The sequence below is a fragment of the Conger conger genome, chromosome 9 (genome assembly GCF_963514075.1).
Source record: "Conger conger chromosome 9, fConCon1.1, whole genome shotgun sequence".
Taxonomy (NCBI): Eukaryota; Metazoa; Chordata; class Actinopteri; order Anguilliformes; family Congridae; genus Conger; species Conger conger.
This window is the reverse complement of record NC_083768.1, coordinates 12696952-12720096: the sequence shown is the minus strand read 5'-3', so window position 1 is coordinate 12720096 and position 23145 is coordinate 12696952. Positions and strand designations below refer to the sequence as shown.

General features: G+C 46.8%; 1 protein-coding gene across 4 annotated transcripts in view; it reads left to right on the top strand.

The window, feature by feature from the left end:
* Positions 1–2179: 2179 nt before the first annotated feature.
* Positions 2180–23145, top strand: part of LOC133137588 (SWI/SNF-related matrix-associated actin-dependent regulator of chromatin subfamily D member 3-like) — a 63211-nt gene continuing 42245 nt past the window's right edge. For 2 of the 4 annotated variants that reach the window (XM_061255927.1, XM_061255924.1), the window contains exon 1: positions 20674–20793. In XM_061255927.1, the coding sequence (XP_061111911.1) occupies positions 20713–20793 (81 nt within the window). In that variant the 5' untranslated portion in view covers positions 20674–20712. Of the gene's footprint in view, positions 2329–20673; positions 20794–23145 lie in introns of those variants that run through there. The other 2 variants (XM_061255925.1, XM_061255928.1) reach the window with 2 other exon arrangements.

Sequence of the window (23145 nt, the reverse complement as noted above, 5' to 3'; positions counted from 1 at the left end):
GCCGAGGCGTGTCCCCGCGTTGTCTTTGCAGGCCGTTTCTTAAACGCCCCGACTGTATCGCACAAAATGTCCTCTGTCACAGCGGAACTCCTCTTCAGGTCTTTTAAAATCCTTAAGTCGCCGGTTTCTACGACCAGTGTGTGGTTTGGGTCCCTGTGCTGCTGTTTCACATCTAAAATGCAGTATGGTGTTAGCATTATTTAAAATAACTCTTAACAATACTATAGTGCACATGCAAGTAATTTGTAGTAAATAAACCCATGAAATGAAACGGAAAATGCCGTAATCACCATCTGTCAGTGTAACAGCCTGGTTACACTATAATGTTCGGCCATGTTCTTATCCTGACACAAAGGTACATTCGATCCGTCTCTCAGCAGGAACCTCACACCACAAGGTCAGTGTCGCATGTGCCTCACACACACAAGGCTTTTCTCTGGCACAGTAGGAGACGTCTCTTCTCATTGGTTACGTTAACCAACTGATCTTGTGGGCAGGCGGACAGCCAGACGAGCATTACTTCAACAAGAATCGGCACAATGAAGAAATGAATGTCCTGGACTAATACTCTATTTATAGCGCATTCATTTCTAGTGATTCATGTTTGGAGAGCCATTGTACATTCACTCCTGCAGAATTCTCTTCGCATGGACTACTGTGGGAGTAAGCGACTGGTATGAACCACCTGCTGTACCATCAAGCTATGTCCAGCAGATGGCGCACTGGCAGAACACAACAATGGAAAATTGCTGCAAACTAGTGCAATTTAGGCCAGCAAAACTCTGCTGTGTGTTTTCAGTAAAATGATTACAGACTGCAGCTCACCGAATTGGCAAATTATGTCTTTTCTGTGACCAACACCAATATGTAAAAAAACTAGTTTCACTGCTTAAAATATGGATGAAATGAATCTTTTTAAAATGCCTCAATGCCCATTTCAGGCAATGTCTTAAGCTCCTAAGGAATGAGCGTGCCAAAACATTAGAAATGAAAATTAGAATTGAAAGCAGACCCTTACACATATCCGTTTTTGAAAACATTCATCGACCGACTGGTTTATGTTATTTAAATCAGAATAAAGCAATTGGAAATGTAAAATTATAGCTGTATTGCGATGTGTTTATTTTTACAAGTATTTGAATCCACAGAGAAAATCCTGATGCCTCCGTTGCAAAAGATTTCCATAACCTTTTGTCGTGAGTGTGTCTGCGTTCCTGGCATACTTTCCTTTTTTCCACAGTTCAATACAGTATTGTGCATCGTTACTTTCCTCCAAGATTGTGTTCTGTGCCAAGGGCTTGACAGCACCAATGAGATGGGAACGAATTTCTCTTAATACCTCGATCAATTTAAACTTGACAAAGGGTAGGTTGGGCCTGTGTTGTCATACATGCTCAGACAGAATATTGCCAGTTTAAGTTAAGGGCCATATTGATGCTGTAATCTGTTCATTATTTCACTGGTTTGGGGAAACTGCTGATTAACTAGGTCAGTTTTCTGCCACATTGCTTTGTCTTCTCGGTGTTATATCAGATGAAGGAGGACAGAAGAAGCAGCCTATAGTTTATGTATTTTAATGTCCAAATCCTAAGTAACCGACTTGGTGCTATATGTGGGGTATGACCTGTGACTCCCCCCCCCCCCCCCCCAAATGTACTTTTTTCCTTGAAAAGGATCTACCATTTTGGGGTTTTCCATTTGACTGAGTTCGGTGGACATTGTGTTTTTGTGTTCCACTGAACACAACAACATTCCTTCCCATTTGACTCGTGCAGCAGTGCTTAAAGGACAACTTGCTTCTCACTCTCAGCGACCTCCATGAAACGGTTTAATTCGTCCGGGTACTTTGTGCACACCCCCTAACACGTTATTTTTGACATAAAGGTTTTGAGTTTATCGGCGGAATTGTGTATATGTTGTTTCCAGTCTACGCGAACTTTACGAAAAACAGAGATCTTTCCATCGTACTGTGAATTTTTCTGGTGGTGAGTATACAGCACTTACAGTCCCGGGGTAATTTGACGACGCTCCCTTCTAATCCTCTTTTGAATTGATCGGTTTCCAAGTGCCCGCGCCTGCGCCGCTGCCTCAGCCGCACTAAGCCTCGTCAGAGCCCGGCTCCATCCTCCAGACTCGGCCCCTTCCGAGCCAACAGGCATCCGTCTACCCGTGCTAACATCCAGGGGGGAGTGTGAGAGAATCACAATCTCGAGCCGCAAGGAAGTTCAGAACTAGTGCGCCGGACAGAGACTCTTTAATTACATTTTTTTTTTTGGTTTTCGCCACAACATCGAGACAGCAGACTGCATTGCAGCGATGGACAGAAAGGTAGGAGTTTTGCCGCGGCACCGCATTCCGAGCGTTAATAACCGTTTCCCCGTCAATAATTTTGGTCTCTCCAACGCAAATTGTTTTTTGTCCACCATTAGAAGACCATGCTGCGCAGCCCAGCCCACATTGGCACAGTCAGGCTGACCGCCAGCCAGAATAAGACCGGGGAGTTTTCTGGCTGGATGTTTGCTGTGCGTGTTGTGCACGGAGTAAAATAAATTGTACAGCGTGAATACATGCATATGAGGGGAAACTGTCAGTTTTGGAATATTTATTTATCCGACATAGCAAACGTTGAATTTGAATTTTTATCTGAATTTTTGTGTCAGTATCATGATGATGTAACGAGTTTCTTTACTCGTATTAGTGTATTTTGTACCCACTTAGCAAAATGTAGGCTACTGCGCTGTAGTAGCCTACAATCACCCACCTTTTCCCCTTTTAACCCCAGACTGCCCACCACATCTTTCCCCGTTTTCATCGGAGCACTGGCGACATAAGGTGTTATCCACTTTTACTGCTCTGAAACGGACACTTGATGAACAAAATACCCCAGACAACAACCACGCCACCCGTAGTTACCTTCCACTGTCATCACCCCAGCCTCCCTCCCTCTCCCCTACTTGTCTAGCCTAGCATTTAATGCTCAAGCAGACGGCTGTGATTCCAACACCAATGCACCACTAAGCAGTCGCGTTTGTTTCATCATTTGGATGTGCATCGCCTGCATATGGCTTGTTGTTGACATATAGAAATTCAGTTCTAACAAAATGTGTTTTTTGTTTTTTTTCTCGTCTTCTTTAAACAGATTGAGTGGATCATTATACACGGGGAGTCTACCGTGTGTGACATAGGCTAGACATCAGACAAATAAACTTTGTAGGCTGCCGCGGGTGTGTGCGCGTGAAAGCAGACATGATGCGTTTCGGTGTGCGTGTGGTGTTGTTTTTAATGGGTAGGTATGTTTTTACGGCCTTGAAAATCCAATAGACGCAAATCCCCGAGCAAAACAAGACGGCGTCCAAAAAACACAGCGGTTATGCAGGCAGAAATGTCTGTGTCGCGGGTAAAATTCCAAAGGGGCATGCGATTTCCTTCCGCCGAAACGCTTTCTGCACCCCGCCTGTGCCAAATGTTCAACATGTCAGACGCCCTTCCCCGTCTCAACGTACATTTTTAAACGGGCATTGTGCTGGTGATTTGTGACTTGTGTGCGCGTTCAGTTGCCTCCTGCACTGAAAAACCTATCAACCGTTCTAGTCGGGCGATAATATCCAAATGATACACGCTTCTTCTCAGGAACTTGGTCTGTGGATGGCAAGGCATTTCATATCATGTGGATTGCAGCTTGATGTCACCTATGATGAATGAACTCATTAGCTCTTATCCAATAGCTCCCCTGCTTCGCTTCAGCAGTAATGTCCCAATCAAATACTGTAGCCTCGCTGCCTGCGAAGATACAGTATTACTGTCTGTGTGTTTCTGCTGGCACGGTTTTATTCCCCGCGCCTATCCTCTGCCCCTCGTTCAGTCGCACAGTAAGATTGCAAATTGCTCTCTCCTATCACAATGTGGTTAACCCTTTAAGGTGTGAGATCATAAATAGCCTGATCTGAATATCGTAATGCTGACGTAACAACCATTACTGCTAATTGAAAGCATTTAAGTTCTAGAACATTAACTTAGAATTGAGAAAAAAGAACATTCCAAAAAAAACATGCTCTTCAAAGGATTAATAAGCTCTGGATCCCATTTGGTAATGAAAAGTGTTCACATTACTCCAAAGGGAGCAAATAATTAATAATATTGCTTCCTTTGAGCGGCAGGGTATTATGCCGTGTTTCTACAAGGCTCAAGTAGGCCAATACAAACATGACTCACGAGAAAACAAACTGAAGTATTTTATTAGTTATCCTCTCTTTTGGGAAAAATCCTTCACCATACTCTAATGAGTTTCCGCGCTATTCTAAGATGACCAGTGCTTTGGAAAACATAGCTCATATTTGTTTACAATCAAGTGTGATTTATTTTTGCGGTGACAGGAAAATGCTGCTGTGGCTTTTACAAAGTCAAATAATGGCTGGCTATAGTACCTTGTTGTGGATGCTAAGGTGCTGTGTTTAACCCGGCTACTGCTATCAAGGCATAATGTAAATACATCTGTGGAGCTCAGGACTGTGTTAGTCATTGCCATTGTTAGTAATATCTTAAGTGTGATGAAAAAACTGTGAAAGGGAGCTCAATAAGGATGATAAGGGATGCACATGCTCAGTACGCCCTTGGAAATGTATAGTTGTAGTTATTCCTAAATGTTATTTAAATGTTCTTTCGTAATCACATTAAGGTTGTTATCTAGTGCAACGTGTTAAGCCCTAGTATAGCCCTGTGATGGATCGTCGACCTGTCAAAGGGTGTAGTCCTATCTCTGGCCTAATGCATGCTGGGATATGCTCCAGCACCCCCGCAACCCTGACCAGGAATAAGCAGGCTGGATAATGGTTGCAGATGGCAGCACGATGAAGATATTTCAAGAAGTGTTACTTTTTTTTTTTTAAACCACACAAAGGAGTCCAGATTTTTTGCATAAATGCAGTATTACACATTTTCCCTTGCAAACAATGGCCTTGGTTTTCACTGATAATTTTGATAAACTTGATGCGGTCAGGTCTCTCATGGGAAAAACCATGGAGTATACACCTATGAGCCAAAGCGTTATGACCACCTGCCTAATATGCGGTTGATCCATCGCATGCCACCAAAACAGCTCTGACCCGCTGAGGCATGGACTCTACAAGACCTCTGAAGGTGTCCTGTGGTACCTGGTACTGAGACATGAGCAGCAGATCCTTTAAGTCCTGTCATTTGTGAGGTGGAGCTGCCATGGATCGGACTTGTTGTTCCAGCACGTCCCACAGATGCTCGATTGGATTGAGATTTGGGGAATTTGGAGGCCAGGGCAACACCTTGAACTCTTTGTGATGTTCCTCAAATTATTCCAGGACAATTTGTGCAGTATGGCAGGGCGCATTATCCTGCTGAAAGAGGCCACTGCTATCGGGGAATACCGTTGCCCTGAAGGGGTGTACCTGGTCTGCAACGGTGCTTAGGTAGGTGGCAGGTGTCAAGTTGACGTCCACATGAATGCCCGGCAGAACATTGCCCAGAGCATCACACTCCCTCCACCGGCTTGTCTTCTTCCCACACTGCATCCTGGTGCCATCTCTTCCCCAGGCGAACGGTGAACACGGCGGCCCACGTGATGTAAACCAAAATGGGACTCATCACACCTGGCGACCTTCTTCCATTGCTCCGAGGTGCAGTTCCGACGCTTGCGTGCCCATTGTAGGCGCTTTCGGCGGTGGACAGGGTTCAGCATGCCCCCATATGCAGCAGGGTGCGGTGCACTGTGTGTTGTGACACGTTCCTCTCATAATTTTCTGTGACTTGTGCCACAGTAGCCCTTCTGTCGATTCGGACCAGACGGGATAGCCTTCATTGACCTCGAGTTTTGATGAGGGCACACATGGTCAGGCAGTAAGAGCAGTCGTCTGGCAGTTGGAGGGTTGCCGGTTCGATCCCCCGCCCGGGCTGTGTTGAAGTGTCCCTGAGCAAGACACCTAACCCCTAAATGCTCCTAACGAGCTGGTCGGCGCCTTGCATGGCAGCCAATCGCCATCGGTGTGTGAGTGTGTGTATGAATGGGTGAATGAGTAGCATAAATTGTACAGCGCTTTGGATAAAGCCGCTATATAAATGCCAACCATTTACCATTTGATGAGCCTTGGGCGCCTAACACCCTGTCGCCGGTTCATGGTTTGTCCGTCTTCAGACCCCTGTCAGTAGGTACTCGCCACTGCTGACCGGGAGCACCCCGTTTCGGAGATCCTCCGACCCAGTCGTCTGGCCATAACGATTTTGGCCCTTGTCAGAGTCGCTCAGGTCTTTTTGCCGACCCATTTCTCTCCGCATCCGCACATTGAGGACGAGAACCAACGGTTCACTTACCGTCTGATATATTGCAGACCGTGGCGTGCTCCGTTGTTACGAGATAATAAACGTTATTTGCTTCTTCTGTGTAGTTTAACAAGGAAAAAGCACCTCAAGGAAAATCTGTGAATTTTCATAATAGTGGCACTTTCACAAAAATTGAAACAAACAAACAAGTGCAATACTGTTGCCTGAAAATGGCTTTTTCATTGTGAGCATTGGCCTGGGTCAAATGCATAATTGTTTTGGATTCAAAAGCCTTTCTACACTTAACTAAGCTTGTCTGGTGTACCGGAACCTATGAAATACTCTCAAAAAAGTCCTCTCGGTTGGCACCAGACAAGATCAGTTGAGTGCAGAAAAGTAATTGAATTCAAAACAAATACATATTTGACCCATATTTGCAGGGTGGTTTGAGGTGAACCAAAATAGTGTCCACGCTGATGCTGAGAGCCCTGTAAGTCACGGCGGAACGGGAGCACCTGTATCTACACACCTGCCCGCCTGGCCTGACCTCATTCTCAGGTGCACAGCTGCTGTGTGCGCGGAAACCCGGCGGCCGAGGCCCCGTTCCGTGCGACCTCATCAGTCACCGCGAGCGCGCGGTGGGGAGGCCCGCCAAGGGAATGGACGCATCTGAAAAAGCGTGAGCTCTGAGCTGTCCTCGCCCGCCCCGCTTTGGCCCGGGCGTCTCTGGGGGAAACCGCGGCTCCTCCACCCGCTGCCTTGAGCCGCCGCGTCTGGGATGAGTGAGCAACAAAGAGACTCTCATCTCATCCCCCGCGCGCACAACCCCCCCCCCCCCCCCCCTCCCCCCTCCCCCCTGCTTCTCATCCGCCTGTACCGCCGAAAGCCTTTTATCGCGCCTCCCGCGCAGATACATGACGGATAACCCGCATCCCGACAGCGGCGGGGGAACCCCCACGGACCGATTCTGATGCCGTCTCGCCGCCCACGAGCAGGAAGTCCCCGGTCCTGCTGGAGAGAGAGAGAGAGAGAGAGCAGGAGAGAGAGAGAGAGAGAGAGAGAGAGCGGGAGAGAAGGGAGTGAGAGGAAATGCAGGAAAGAAAAGAGAAAGGAAGAAAGAAGGAGTGCACAGCACCACATATCACAGAGCCGGCGGAGGGAAAGAAATCACAGAGCCTCCTGCAGTGAAATCTCCCCCAGTTGGGCCTGTCCTTACCTTGCATTTAATGCGAGTGCGCAGGTGTTCTTTGTAACTTGCATAACGCGCTTCACTCACTTTGGCGCCCGGCGTACTCATTTCGTGTAAAAGAAAAATAATGTTATCGTATAATTGATGATTTCTACTGCAGCGCACGGCGTTGCCGCGTTACCGTTACGCAGCTGAAGGAACGTTGTTTTTCTGAGAAATTCATGTTAACCGTGTTCCTTTTGTTTTATATCAGGCCTATTATGTGATAGATTATTAATTTATTTACCTGATTTCTTTATACACAACAAATTGCTCATCTTATTTCTTATATAAGAAATTATATGCAGTTGGATTTAGTGAAGCTGAACCATTTAATTAAAGGCACACTGCAGTGCCCCTAAAATGTAATCCTACCACTCTGTAATTATCAATTCGGAGTGAAATTTAGAGCCTTGAGTTGTTATTCTATTTTTATTTGAATTCTTTATTCTGCTTTTATGAGCTTAGGAAGATTTCTTAAAGAAGAATTATACTCTATAATTATGCATGGAGTGCTGTCGATACCGTACAGTGTGGTTCATCGTGTTTGGAGGAGATTCCCCCATCCAAAAAAACCTTTGTCCTGAGTCCCTTGAATATGCACTTGAGCTTCATGAAGTTTAGTCAACCTGGAGGGAGATGAAGACTCTGTGTTAGGTCACCCCAGTGTGGAGCGGACTGCTTTGTGTGTGGTATTTCGTGCAGCGAGAATGGAACAATGGGAGCGCTTCCTTATTTGGTGGGATAGAGATTTTCTGGCGGCAAAAATGGCTGCGCTTTGTTTTTCCGGAAATTTCCCAAAGCCCCGCGCCGTTCTTTTTTTTTTTGCTTTTTTTGAAGGAACTGGGTTCGTGTGCTCGTTCTCGCATGAAACATGTAGAAGTACTATACGTAATATGCTTTGTTGTGTTTGAACGATTTCCTGAAAACAGGTCTTTTGTAATGCACAAAATGGTTGACCTTCAGTCACCATCGATTGACTGAATATTGATCCCATGTTGTTCCATCCGTCATTTTAAATATGTTATTTCGGGTATTCTTCTCTACCAACTTTAATGTCGCTGAGATAAATAGTTATTTGCAAGTTTGGTAATATAAACGTAAATATATATATCGTAAATATTAAAAATATTTTATATTTACAAAAAAAGTTTTTATATGCTTTTGGGCCCTTTAAATAGTACCATTAATTGTTTTGTAATGAAACATATTTTGATGTGTTTTAAGCAGCTAAATGAAATCAGTCTTTGACCTGTTTAGTTTTTTCCCCAGTCACCACTGGGGAGTTATGCATGTTGTGGCTTCCGGGAGTTGTGCTGTTAAGGCATTATTATGGTCTGGAGACGGGCCAGTTAAGGCAGCGACTGGCGGCCCTATGGTGAGGTTGCCGTAGCGACCAGGTGGGGAGAGATGTCGGGCGTCTGTGTGCTACAGAGGAAGGGCCCTTCCTCGACTCGATGTCCGTCGGAGCGTAACTGGTGGAATGCAGAGTCATCCGGTTAAACAGGGAGGACCTGCTTCTCCGTGCTCTGGTAAATGGACAGATGAAGGTGGAGCATGAACAGACAAACTGTGGGTTCAAAGGCGGGAAATTTGGAATTGATACATTAATATCGGTATATTGATATATCGATATGAATTCATAATTGATAAAACTTATTGGATTTGCAGATTAATTTCCATGTTTTCCGGTCGTTTTCAACAAGACGCTCGATCTCTCGTCTTATCTTTCAAATCTATTGTTTTCCCGTTGTTCACCTACGTACATCCTCTTGGCCAATCAGCAGCCAGTTTCAGTCATCTCTCGGGTGATATGACAAGCCCACCCTTAAAGGCAGACGCATCACACGGTCACTGGGCAAAAATGGTCACGTGATTTAGGTCTACTGGCATATCGTATTTGTGCACTAATTGTATTCACACTTTTGTCTTTATATGCTAGTACCCAGAGGTCTTTATTTAACTCAGGTTGGGTTCTTTCCTGAATAATATCAGGTTAAGGACGTTGGCCCCTGAGAATGGCTGCGATGTCTCACCCAGGATTTGAACTCTCTTCCAGACAGGAGTTCATCATGTCCTTAGGTCAGGAGCGTGCTGGTAGAAAAACAGATTGTCATTTGTTTTTCTCTTTGCTTTGGAAGGGATTGGCTACTGTCTATTCTAACTCAGATGCTGGCCTTATTATGTGTTTCTGTCGACTGTTTCCTGAAAGACAGAGGCGAAGCGCTCAAACATAATCGCCTGCGTTCAGTGACAAAGGTATTGACGAATTCGCGAAAACGTCGGGGTGGAATTTCAGAATGCTCAGAAGGCTCCTCTGTCCTTCAGAAGCAGCAGGAATGTCGAATGTCCACAGACCTGTTCATGTCAGCCATCAGGCTAAATCTGTGCTTTTATGAAAATCGCCCATGTCAAGGGTTCTGGTGGGAAAAAGAACAGGAGGATTTGTCGTCTGTTTGCACTCAGTAGTGTCTCGAGTGCTGTATGTGAAATGTCAACATTTTATCTGTTAAAAAAATGTTTTAGCTCTATAAAATGTTTCTGTCTGGAGAATTTTCCGTCAAGGCCACACTAGACAGGTTTTTGATAGGCTTGCGATGTCATGTGGACTTTTTAGCAGGATGCTTGCTGTGGTTTAATTGCCAATTAATCTTTTTGGGTATGAACAAGCTCAGTACATTCATACTGTTCATGCTATTCAGTTTAAAATATACAAAGTTTACACAGGGTGATATACTGAGCCTTCTACAGCCGGAGCAGGGACCACCCTAAAAACCGTGACCCTTCATAACTTTGTGAACCATGACTGGTTTAAAAAAAACGCCACAGTCTTCGTATAAACCACCATTTCGTCATACCCCAAATACTCCAAAGGGATTTTACATGGTGTTGCAATTAATCTGTGGTGTGGTTTCCAGTTTTTGACCCAGGATTTTGTCTTAGTCATGCTGGTACAGCATTTGCGCTGGAGTACTGGGTCAGGACAAGGGTGGAGAGGAGACGCAAACTAATGTAGGTCAGGAGATGACAGCGGACACTTCAGAGATGGCTGCTATGAGTGCCCCCAGGTACTGAATGAATCCACACAGGGGAACAGCCTACCTAATGCTGCCTCTTGACCTGTCGAGATACTGTCTAATGAGGGTGACTGCAGGATATCAATTTATGATAATATACTTTTCATATGCACATACGCTCTCCCTGTTCCTCCCCCCAACTCCCACCGTTTCAGTTGACAGATTTGTGAAAATGCCAGGGCAGTTTGCCTGTGTTTTCATTCCTCCTTGAGTGGTCCCTGGTGAAATTCTGAAAGTTACGCCACGTGTTTTTCAGCTGTTATTATGGCCCAGGGCCCAGAAGGGGCTCTTCAAGAGAAGGACTAAAAAGATTTGAGGACTAGGCACTGGAATTGCACACATACGTTGGGATTAGGAGTCTTCGGGTTTCTTTGAAAAGGAGCTAAATTCAGTTGGCACCTTTGGGATGGGACACCAACATGGCCGCCGTGTACAGTAACCTCTCTGAGATTCCGCTTGACTTTTTCTCCAGAACGATTCCCCTTACGCCCCCCCGCAGTTGTTTTGATGGGACACAGAGAAAAGATCCAGCCGCCATTGGTTACAGAAATCAGGAAATATACCTGCCTTGAAAAGCATCTGCCATTCAGGACGCAAGAGGAATCTTAACCCACTGTATGGCCACAGTGGTGAGTCTCATGATCGTGAGTTTGTGCAATGATTCCTTTAACATGGGAGAAACCAAGCAACCAGCCAAGCACCTCAACACCAATGCTGCCAGAATGAAATGTGTTTTGTTTCCATTATCCTGGAAAATCCATGTTCAGAAAGAAAAAGTCTTGGAATTGAAACCTGGATTTGCTGATTTAGCACAAATCTCCAGCCATGAGGTGCAACTAATTGGCTAAATGAGCTGGAAGTTCATGTGTGGAAGAAGCACATGGCAGGATCTTTTTTTTCTAACCCATTTCCACCTCTGGCTTGACGGAAAACTGAATTATCTCTCTTTTCCTTTGGAAACTACAAAGTACTTCACATTTTGAGTCTTTCGTACTGGGCTTGTTTTCTAAACACAAATAAATGGTAAATGGTTGGAATTTATATAGTGCCTTTATCCAAAGCGCTGTACAATTGATGCTTCTCATTCTCCCATTCATACACACACTCACACACCACACTGACGGCAATTGGCTGCCATGCAAGGCACCAACCAGCTCATCAGGAGCATTTAGGGGTTAGGTGTCTTGCTCAGGGACACTTCGACACAGCCCGGGCGGGGGATCGAACCGGCAACCCTCCGACTGCCAGACGACTGCTCTTACTGCCTGAGCCATGTGTGAATTCAAGTACATTTGGTCTCCAAATTTGAGTTTGCTGGAGTTTGATTGTCCAAAGTGTTCTAAGGTTGGCTTGCTGGTTTGCATAGATGGTCAAAATCGATCGGCATCGATCCACCCAAATTCCAGGAAGCGACAGTGGACTCATGCACGAAGGACATTAGTGACACACTATCTGAACCGGTTGAGGGGGAAGCCAAACTAGCGACAACAAAAAAATCATTTTGCACGCTCTCAGGTTCGAACTCCAGTCCGAGCCAGATGTGAGAATGACCTTACAGTCGCAAGCAGTCCGTTCTGCCATGGTCTGGGCTTCATTCAGCAGCTCTGCGTGATGGACGGCAAATGACTTTCCTTCGCCTGAACCCCACTGGCCCACGCCATTGTGTGCCGCCCGCCTTATTCAGAGTGGTCCACATCTGCTCACAGCAGGTCAGAACACAGGCATCCTGATTTAGGGCTTTTCTAAACCCTCCCGATTCAATCTTTTCACTTGTCTCCAAGTTTCTATTCACCGCTCGTGGGCAGCTTGCCAAAGCAATCCCAGCCTCTCTGTGAATTCTGCTTTCACCAGATCCTCTACCTGATTCTGAAGCTGCAGGAAATTGTAGGTAACTGATTGCGATTTTTCCGATAACTCTAAAATAAATTATTTCTACTCGGATTTTTAAAGCCAAAAGCCAGTACATTAACATCAATTGAATGCGAAAGTATAATTTGCATATTCAAAGCTTTAATTTGGATGAAACTACCACAGCTTACAGTCTATTGCTGTAGGGAAATGGAATGTATTCTCATATTACGTTGGACCACGCAGGTATCAGCAAACGGATGCAGAATTAACAGCACAGAGCCTGTTCATTGTAACATCAGAAAATACACCATCGCTGCAAAGAAAGGAAATTGCTTCCCCAAAGCTTTCGTAAGTTCCTGATCTACAGCGTTAACGTCCCTCTTAGTGTTTACCACACGCCCTTATAAAAAGGGCTCGGCCTAACTTCTTCCGATCTTTGTCCGAGCGTGTGTGAAAGCGCGGGCCCTGTGTGTCCTCGTTGCCGTGGCGTCGGATGAGACGGGACAGGGGCGGAGCCTGGGAGATTCCAGGCACTTGGCCCGGAGCCAGCCGTCGGGAGTCACTGAGCATGAGCGGGCGCCGTGGCAACCAGGAGGGGTACAGCGTGTGCCAGAGAGCCCGGCTGCAGCGTGAGGCCACGCAGGGCACTTTCCCCCCCCCCCCCCCCACGCCATACTCAAAAAACATTAATATCATAATTAATAATAACGTACTTTATTCCATTACAGTCTGCTGTTCTACCCAGCCCTGGCTCTCCCTGTTGCAGGAACGGCGGGGGTTAGTCGCCGGCCAATTTCTCCTGTCTAGGACCGATGCCCGTTAAGTCCTCACGGACCAATCAAAGCGATTGCTTGAGGGCTCCTGTCTGCACATAACGTGTGGTCTCCCATTAAGGATGATTAGCTTGGGGCCCGACATCTGAGCGCTGATCCCATCGTACCGAACGGACGTCCGCATCCCTGCGGAAATTATGTTCCGTTACCCTGGGCCGGTTTGTAGACCAGTTCTTCCCAACCCTGCCTCTGGAGATCTACCGTCCTGTTTGTTGTAATGTCAATCCTAACGTGGCACTCCTGATTAGCAGGGTTGGAATGTGACGACAGGTTATGTCTCCAGAAACAGGATTGGGCAGCTCTGTTGTCGACCATGCAGTGACGGAAGGTAACCTGCTATCAGAGTTAGTGATTTTTCGCATCGTTGCCTTCTCTGCATTTAGTGTGCAAGCCACCACTGAGAGTTAGCTGTCCTTGGATAATTGGATAACACTAGTTTGCTGAATTTTCTTGATTGCATCCGTTTTTCACCAGCCATTTTGGTTGGGATGTGTAATATTAGAAGGCATGAGGACAGGTGACCTGTATGGATCGTGAAACATACCGTACAACGTTTCTGTATTACTTCTTTGTACGTGGTGAAATGGTGTATCCTTGAAAATGCCTTCTGATAATTGCAGAAAGGTGCAGTTTGTTTGTGGTTCAATGCAGAATCCTTCAGATGTCGGCTTGGTTGTTTTTCCATATACAATTCATATTAATTCTGTTCACAGAGGAGTTGAAGGTTATTGGATATTAGGCCTTGTCACAGTGTATTGGAAAACCTTGCTGAATTAAATCTGTATTCTTGCTTAAATCCATCTGGTATTGTTTAGGTGATTTTCTAAACAATAAGGTTGATGCTATTCGTTGATGCTATGCTCGTTTTAAATGTTGTTTCTGTGTGCGTTTTGAATTGTGTTTCACTTTTATTGAATTAAACTGATGAAAGCGATAAGCAAGGTTGACCATTAAGTTCATAGATGTGCCTCTTTGTAAAACTACATTTATTTCAATTTTGTCAGTTTAGTTTAGGCTGTAATTTTTAAATGTCAGAAAAACAGGCACACAAGGACACGTCATAAAAACACGGGAAACATTAGCGGACACACAAGCATACAGTACATGTGTGTCAGACATACAGTAGCACACTTATTCATCCAGAACAGACATATATACATATGTTAGACTCTGATCTAAGAGATTTACATCTACACCTCCTACCCCCAAGGTCTTCTACCTGTACTAGCCAGGGACCGGGTGCCTCCCATGGGTCTAGGCCACACTAGAGACCCAGGCTCTGCTCCCAGTACAGGCCCAAACCTGGAGATCTACCATCCTGTGCATTTTAACCCTAAATTGACACACCTCGTTCAAGTAATTAGCAGATCAAGATCTCTAGCTGTTGAATGAGGTGTTGTTGTTAGGGTTGGGAGTGAAAACCTACAGGATGGTAGAGCTCCAGGAACAGGGTTGGGCGGCCCTGCTCAAGCAGTTGAATGACGTGTGTTTTGTTAGGGTTGGGAGTGAAAACCTACAGGATGGTAGATCTACAGGAACAGGGTTGGGCAGCCCTGCTCTAGCAGTTGAATGAGGTGTGCTTTGTTAGGGTTGGGAGTGAAAACCTACAGGGTGGTAGATCTCCAGGAACAGGGTTGGGAACTCACTGCCTGAACAGCAGCCAGTTCACCGATGAAAACCGCCTCTGGCCACCGGTGGCTTTGAAACCCTGCCTCTCCCCCTCGCCTTTCACTGACTGGGGCATCGCCAATTGGTGCTGTTAGCGTCGGAGTACGAGACACGGGTTCCCACAAGGGGGATTCCGACACACAGCACCCCCCCCCCCCTCCCCCCACCACCCCTCATTGTCCAATCCTTTTGTTGGCACGGCTCTGCCATGTGGAGTTGTCACGGTTACCTGAGGCCAGTATTTATTTTTCTCTCTCCCGCTGTTTCTTTGGCACACTGTGTTAAAGTGCAGTGCCGCCACTGATTGGTTGAATTTCTCATCAGGCATTGTAATGTGATTGAAAACAGTAAGGCAGTGCAGCCCTCCCCAGCGCAGTTGAACTCTCCGTTATCAAAACCGCCCTTGTTCTTCCTGTTTCATCAACTGCTTCTGCATGCATAACCCAATTTCAGTGTGAGACTGGAAGAATGACATAATAATTCGATGTCTCCCTGTAGAAAATGGCCGCCCACTCACTGTATAGATTTATTTGCTGTATTTTGAGTAACGGTGGGAGACTCTGGGTTCTGTGTGCATGAGTTCTGTACCCTAAAGCATTGTGGCTTATCTCATTTGCTCCCTTTAAAATCCTGCTAAAGATATGAACAGAGGATGTAAATATATTTTAGCCTCTAAATGTACATCTACTCTTGATAAAGTGCCTTTTTATCTGGATGTAAGCAAATGTGCATGCAATGTGAGCAAGCATGTCAAAACCTGTCAAGAATATATGTTTTTATGCTAATTTAATATAGTCTGGAATCCACCCAGCAACAGACAGAAATAATCGTTTGTGTTTCAATGAATGGGCAATCAGTAGGTCCTGATTATGTTTCAGAAGCTTCTCAGTGTGAGCTTCACCTGTAATGCCAATGTTCTGTTGTGGCACAGACCAACGGAGCGATCACCTTTCTGTCTCCTGTCTGCACTGAGGGTCCCTGCATTACACCATGGTAGTTATGAATTATTAATGCAAACAATGTATATAATAGTGATACATACCGTCACTTTATTAAGTGGACCTGTACACCAGCTTGTCAATGCAAATATTTAATGAGCCAATCATGTGGCAGCAACTAAATGCGTGAAAGCATGCCGACATGGTCAAGAGATTCAGCTGTTTTTCAGACCAAATGTCAAAATGGGGAAGAATCGTATCTGAATTACTTTGACCGTGGAATGATTGTTGGTGCCACACAGGGTAGTTTGATCTCCTGGGATTTTCATGCACGGCAGTCTAATTTGCAGAGAATGGTGCGAAAACCAAAAAACATCCAGTGAGCAGCAGTTCTGCGGGCGAAAAAACGGCTTGTTAATGAGAGACGTGAGAGGAGAAGGGCCAGACTGGTCAAAGCTAACAGGAAGGTGAGAGTAATGCAAATAAGCAGACATTACAACAGTGGTATGCAGAAGAGAATACGTCAAACAACACGTCAAACCTCTAAGTGGATAGGCTATGGCAGCGGAAGTCTAAAATAAGTCTAATAAATGCCTAAGTGCTCACTGAGTGTCTAATACATATACTATACATCCATCCATCCATCCATTATCTTAACCCGCTTATCCTGAACAGGGTCGCAGGGGGGCTGGAGCCTATCCCAGCATACATTGGGCGAAAGGCAGCAATACACCCTGGACAGGTCGCCAGTTCATCGCAGGGCACACCATTCACTCACACACTCATACACTCATACCTATGGGCAATTTAGACTCTCCAATCAGCCTAACCTGCATGTCTCTGGACTGTGGGAGGAAACCGGAGTACCCGAAGGAAACCCACGCAGACACGGGGAGAACATGCAAACTCCTATACTATACACGTAATAGTGATATATGATAATGTAGCTTGCACATAACATAGTAATATGATTTACATTACAATGACATGCATACAGTAACAGACTAAGAGCTACAACTGTTACACAGAACTGTACTTGTGTAAAAATAAAAAAGAGAATTGTTACTTGTCTTGCTAATCTGTGATCAGATTACACAGCTGCCCCCCCCCCCCCCCCTCCATTGTGTAAAACTGATAAGCTTATGTGCTGGTGCAGGCCCCAGGTCGGTCTGAACTTTCGGTTTTGGTTTGAGCGCACACACAATTGTATTGTTGTCACTCCTGATAAGCCTCAGTATTTCTCATTGGGCCTTATCAGCATGCAGAATAGTATTTCACTGCATGCGGCACAATTAAGTTTCTGGAGTTTTAGAAAATTATTTAATATAATATTTTTATTTGCAGTGGTTTTAGCTTGCGTGCGCCATAGGAAATGGCTAAAAGTAGGATCAGGCATACTTTTTCTAAAAGAATAACTGGTTTATAAAAGTGTGCTATATTTAATATATAAAACTTAAAGCTTAATTGCTGCTGCTACTTTTATAGAAAATATGGAACTACAATGTGCAATTTATGTTTTTGAAAGCCTAATGCACCACAACATTATTTTCAATTAAGTGTTCAGTCTTGGATTGAATCTACTGTTGGAACGGCAGTGCCTATTTGATGATCTGCAGTGACCTCTGGTGGAAAGTCTTCCAAATTACAGCCAGTTCTTTCATGTTGAATTTACCTGATTTGAACAGCAGGGGGCACGTCAACAACACTCACCCTTGGCAGACTAACTTTACAATCGCCCACTGAAACCCCAGGAGTTTGGTTAACACATGGATTGATGTTTTTGAGCATCCCTGGCTTGTGTTTGTCTTTATTTTAACAGATCGTTATATAATCTGGGAATCTCAGTAAGAGGTACAGTTTTTACCTTTTTGCACAAAATGTGAATGGCTCTTATAAACTGATAGCACTTTAGACTTAGCACAACGCTTTCCATTAGCAGTTGTGTTTAGATCATAATCTTGTGACCCTGCCTTTGTGGGCCCCTTTGTGTGTGTGTGTGTGTGTGTGTGTGCACGTGCACATGCGAGTGCATGTATGGCTGCACAATATTTCTTAAGTCATTTATGTTTTCTCTGGAAAAATTCCATGTGGTAATTAAATTACCCAGTGGCACAGAGTTCCAGAGTTTCCCAGATTGCAGACTTGGCGGAGCGACAAAACGAGGTCCCCCCCACTCAGTACCCAGGGGTACCCCGCTCCCCCCCCCGCCCGCCTCCTTACGCAAACATGCTGCCCATGCCAAACTGCACCGACACCCCTTTACTGCCCGAAATCCTACCACAGCCTCCCCAAACCAAACCAGACACACAGCATCACGATATGAAACTGGTATTCAATCTATATAGACTTCTATTCAATCTAATGTCACAGGACTTTCTCCAAAGAGTAATAACTCAGTAATACTGTTTATAGTGTCACGCATCCTTCCAGTAATTTCCGTTATTGTGTGAAAAAGAGAAAAACAAGCTCTTACACGGGCACGGTGAGTGATCCACACCTGCTCAAGGTTGTGATGATGTCATAGATGGGCGGACTCCTCCGTCGGTGTCATGTGATCAGGGATGGGAATATGGCCTGATGTGCTTTGACTGGAAGCCGCGTGAGACTCGTTGTTCTGTTCTGAATTGGTTTGCTCAAATCCGAACAACCCAAGGTTTTTGAGTAAAAACATTTGAACGAGAACAAAGATTTCGGTCCAAAGCCAAGGCGCACATTTGCCATTGCACCCGTTGAGAAGGATAGTGTACTTCACCCAGCTGCTTCAGTGGAATGAATGGGTAAGAACTACCTACCCGGCTAGCACAACGTGTTCTCACAACGTTGCTGGAATGTTTTGTCGATGTTGTAACATTGCCGTAACGTGGCAGCAACATTGTGAAAACGTTAGCTGGGTATGTCACTCTGGATGAAGAACACCGTAAGGCGAGGACGGGTGGCTAACTGATTCCATGCACACAGAGAGCACCCGTACCCAACCGCAGTAGGAACCCGATAGCCACTGGCTTGGGTACAGCACCCCCCCCTCCATCAAGCCACTGTATCGCCCCAGAACAAGCCTCTCGCTCTGGCGTAAGACCGAGGGCCTAGGCCAAAGAAAGACCCGCCATCAGGAAGCGCGTTGGGTTGAATGAAGTTCTGGAGGAGTCCCTCCCGCCGGTGGGAAGGCCTGGACTCGGAGAGAGAGCAGAGGATTTGTGCTCGATCGCCCTGCTCAAGAGGCCGTCTTCTTTGATCTGCCACCACCGGGGAGCCTTTTGTCATTCAGATGGAGTCAGACATATTAATATTTGAGGAGGGGGCGCGGAGGGCAGGGGAGGGCGGCGGGGCGGGGGGGTGGGGGGGGACTCGTCTTTCTCCCCTGCGCATTGTTCGGTCGGAAGGTTCCGGAGCTGAGGTAATGCGATGGAAATTGCGCCGATTCCCGAGTGGGTTATCGCATGTATAAATTCTGATGGGCGAGTTCAAGGGAGCATTTGACATTTGAGTGTAAATTTCATATTCCGGGGAATATTAATTTATCGGCTACAGAAGTGGCTCTGTGTGACCGCGCCTCCAACCCCTCCCGCCCCCCCTTTCCCCTAATGCCTCGGATTGAATTTTCACACACGTAGGAATCGCGCGCAGACGGAAGCGCCTGTTTTGTCTGTTGATTGATGCCGGATCAAACCCCGGGCGCGCTGAGTGAGAGAGGGGAGATCTGCACTGTCAGACCCCGAGAGAAACAAGCGTCTGCTTACAGTGCCGTCAAAGGGACGCGGAGAGAGCGCAGCGGGACGCCTACGACCTAGATAATTTCATTTCAAAATCACTGTAGAATCGTAAGATTTGAGTTTGCGAGCAAACGCTTTTTTTTTTTTTACTTGAAATTTGTCGTGTTTCTTTGCACTTTGCCTTTTTTTTGGCAGCGATGCACTCAGTGCGTTGTTCTGCGTCTTTACTGATATTTACTCTATTTAAGTTGCAGTGTACCTTGGTTCCGGGCTCTTTAATTGCTGAACGTCTGCCTTAGATGACCTTAAAAAAATTTTTATTTTTTAAAAGAGTAATTGCAAATGAACACATTCCATTAGTTGGTCTAAACTGACGTGCTGTGTGGAACCGCGTAACATAACCACTGGCGGGGGGAAGTGTGCCGTATAAACAGCGCTGTGATGGCAGGTATTGCGCTGTGATGGCAGGAGTGTAAAAATGTGACGTGGTCCCTTTAAGCCCGTTTCAGAATGAGGGCTTTCTCCTGGGTGAGGTTGTGGCTGGCGCGCGCTGGCCAGCAGCGACGGGCGGGCGTGATGGGCTTTCGGAGCGAGGCAAACTTCGCCCAGCGCGCCGCGCAAACGCAGCGCGCCCGGCGACCGCCCGGCGCATCGCACGCCCTCGCCGGCCAATGGAACGCAACAGCTGCGCGGGGCGCTGCCAGCGTGGGCCCGCCGGAAACCCCCTGCCGGACCCCCGCCCTCCCCCACCTCCAGCGGGATTGTGAAAGGCAGCGCAACTGAGAAAGTGCGAGAGAGAGAGAGAGGGAGAGGGAGAGAGAGAGAGGGAGAGAGAGAGATTTGGCTGGGGCTGCACAGTAGAGAGAGAGAGAGAGAGGGAGACAGAGAGGGGGTACCGGAGAGAGAGAGAGAGAGAGAGAGAGAGAGGGAGGGAGAGGGAGAGAGCGAAGGACGGCTGTTTGAAAGGCAGGCTTTCGCGGAGGGAGAGAAGTGGAGTACAGGGAAGGGGAGGGGGGGGTTTGAAGCCGGCACGAGGGGAGAAAAGAAAGAAAGAAAGAAAGAAAGAGGAGGAAAGGGGGAAAACAAAAGAACGGGAGCGAAGGGGGGAAGGGGGCTCAGCGGATGGCTTCGGAGGAGGAGACGAGCGGGGGAGCCCGCAAGGCGACCAAGAGCAAACTGTTTGAGTTCCTGGTGCATGGAGTGGTGAGTAAGGGATGGCTTTTGTGGGGACAGCTGGACTGTGTGTGTGTGTGTGTGCCTGCGTGTGTGTGTGTGTGTGTGTGTGTGTGTGTGTGCCTGCATGCCTGCATGTGTGTGTGTGTGTGTATGTGTGTGTGAGTGCTTACTTGCATGCTTGTGTGTATACATGTGTGTGCATGTGTGTTTGTAGGTGTGTGTGTATGTGTGCGTGTGTGTGCTTCCTTGCTTCCTTGCTTGCTTGCTTGCTTGTGTGCGCAAGTGTGTGGGCATGTATGTGTGTATATGCGTCTATGTATGTATGTGTGTGTATATACATGTCTACTTTTGTGTGTGTGTGTGTGTGTGTCTATGTGTGTGTATGCGCTTGTGTATATGTGTCTGTGTGAGTGTGTCTGTGTGTGTCTGTGTATCTGTATGTGTCTCTGTGTGTATGCACGTGTGTGTATATGTGTCTGTATGAGTGTGTGTGTGTGTGTGTGTGTCTGTGTATCTGTATGTGTCTCTGTGTGTATGCGCGTGTGTGTATATGTGTCTGTATGTGTGTGTGTGTGTACGAGACAGTGCTGTACGCATGAGCTAGCTGGGACAGCCATGTGAAGGTTATTTCCAGCCCCCCTCATTCTCTAGCAGTTTCTTTTTAAAGGTGTGTGTGTGTGTGTGTGTGTGTGTGGCAGGGGGGTGTTGGGGGGTGTAGGGCAGCTCTTTTTTGAGAGGAGAGGAGAGGGGAGAGGGGTTAAAGAGAAGAGAGCAGAGAGGGCTCTAGTGCACTCTGAGCCTGCCAGCCGGGCTCCATGTGGGCAGCTGCCTGCCAACAGCCCCCTGAGCTCCGCTCACCTTGGAGGGCGGGAGGGAGGGAGAGGAACCGGGGTGTCCTCCCCCCGGACTCTGGCCGAGGAGGGCGTGGGGTTTGAGGAGCAGGGGAGACCTGTTCACCCCCGGGGGGGGGGGGGGGCAGAGTGCCGGTACACAAGGACACGGCGTGCGTTCCCCAAACGGACGTAGCACGTTAGCACGAGGAGAGGGGACCTGGAGGGCTGAGGTGGACGGGTGGGGGGGGGGGGGGGTTTGCCTTTTTAATTTGGTCCCTGGCCCCATTGTTTCGTCAGTCACAGAACAGAGACAGGTTCTTCTCCGCTATCGGACAGCGCCGGCGTCCCTGTAGAACGTGAACCGTTTCGTTCCTGTCTGCGGGACCAGCCGGTCCCCTGCGTCCGCACCGAAAGAGTGACGGATTCTTCCGGTAACGCCGCGCCGCCTCCCGTCTCCCCAGCGACTGTCACACATTCGTCCCGCTCCTCTTGAGCAGAGGCGACGTTCCCGACGTTCCCAGTCTCTGAGGCTTCCCAGCGAAGGCCTCGGGAGTTTCCCGGCGCCGGCGCGGGTCAGCTGATGTTAAGTGAGATATTACTGGCTCCGTCTCTGAAATCCCTGCTCTCCTGATTGTTTTATCTGCGCCTCGCTCCGTTCTGGTCCTGGTTCAGGAGCCGTAGCTTATCTGCGTGCGTAACTCCTGCCGTCACGTCCAAGCTGTCACCCTCAGGTTGTCTTCATATTTTGCTCGCCGAGTCCCCTGTAGTGAAGCCTCTTAGTTGAATTTTAAACCCCAAATCAATATTTTTCATGTGGAAACTAGCTGTCACTCATTCATAAATTAGAGAATAACTGACTTTTATGTTTCTTTAGTCTACTCGTTTTTACTACAAACACATCAAAATTGATTTAATTTTTACTGTAATAGATGTATGGAGCTTAATTATGACTTCTGATTTCAGAACTGCAGGGGTAGAAAAGACTCATAAGACAGATCTTTCTACCCTGATGGTTTGTACCCCTCCGGTCACTCCAGGAAAAGTAATCAAATCCAGGCTGAAAAAAAACATTATTTCAACTGGGGGTTCTCACTGCTCTTAAACTCATGCTAGAGTCATTTCTTTACTACAGGATGGTTAAATGTTTTCATGGAGTCATTTACATTGCGTGCAGAAGAGCTTGGTCTTGGAGAGCCAGTGAACGCGGCTGACTGAGGTCTTGTAATTAACACTGGGAGTGAGGAGCTTCATGATCTCCGAAATGGCTGGAGCTACTCGCTGTCAATGGTTCTCAGATTTTGACCAATCATTGACCTTCTTCGACTGAGAACAGTTCTGATTGGTTCGGTGTCCTGTAACTCCACCCACTGCCCCACACCCATTACAGTGGAGTTAAATAGTTAAGGCAGAGCCCATTTTAAATGACAGCTGAGCAAGCACTTGATATCCGGACTGACTGAAAGGCTGTCATTCCACATAGCCCGCTGTTTTTCCAGAAAGTTCTTTGTGTGAGTGAAGCCCCTCACCAGCACAGCAGTCAGCCCAA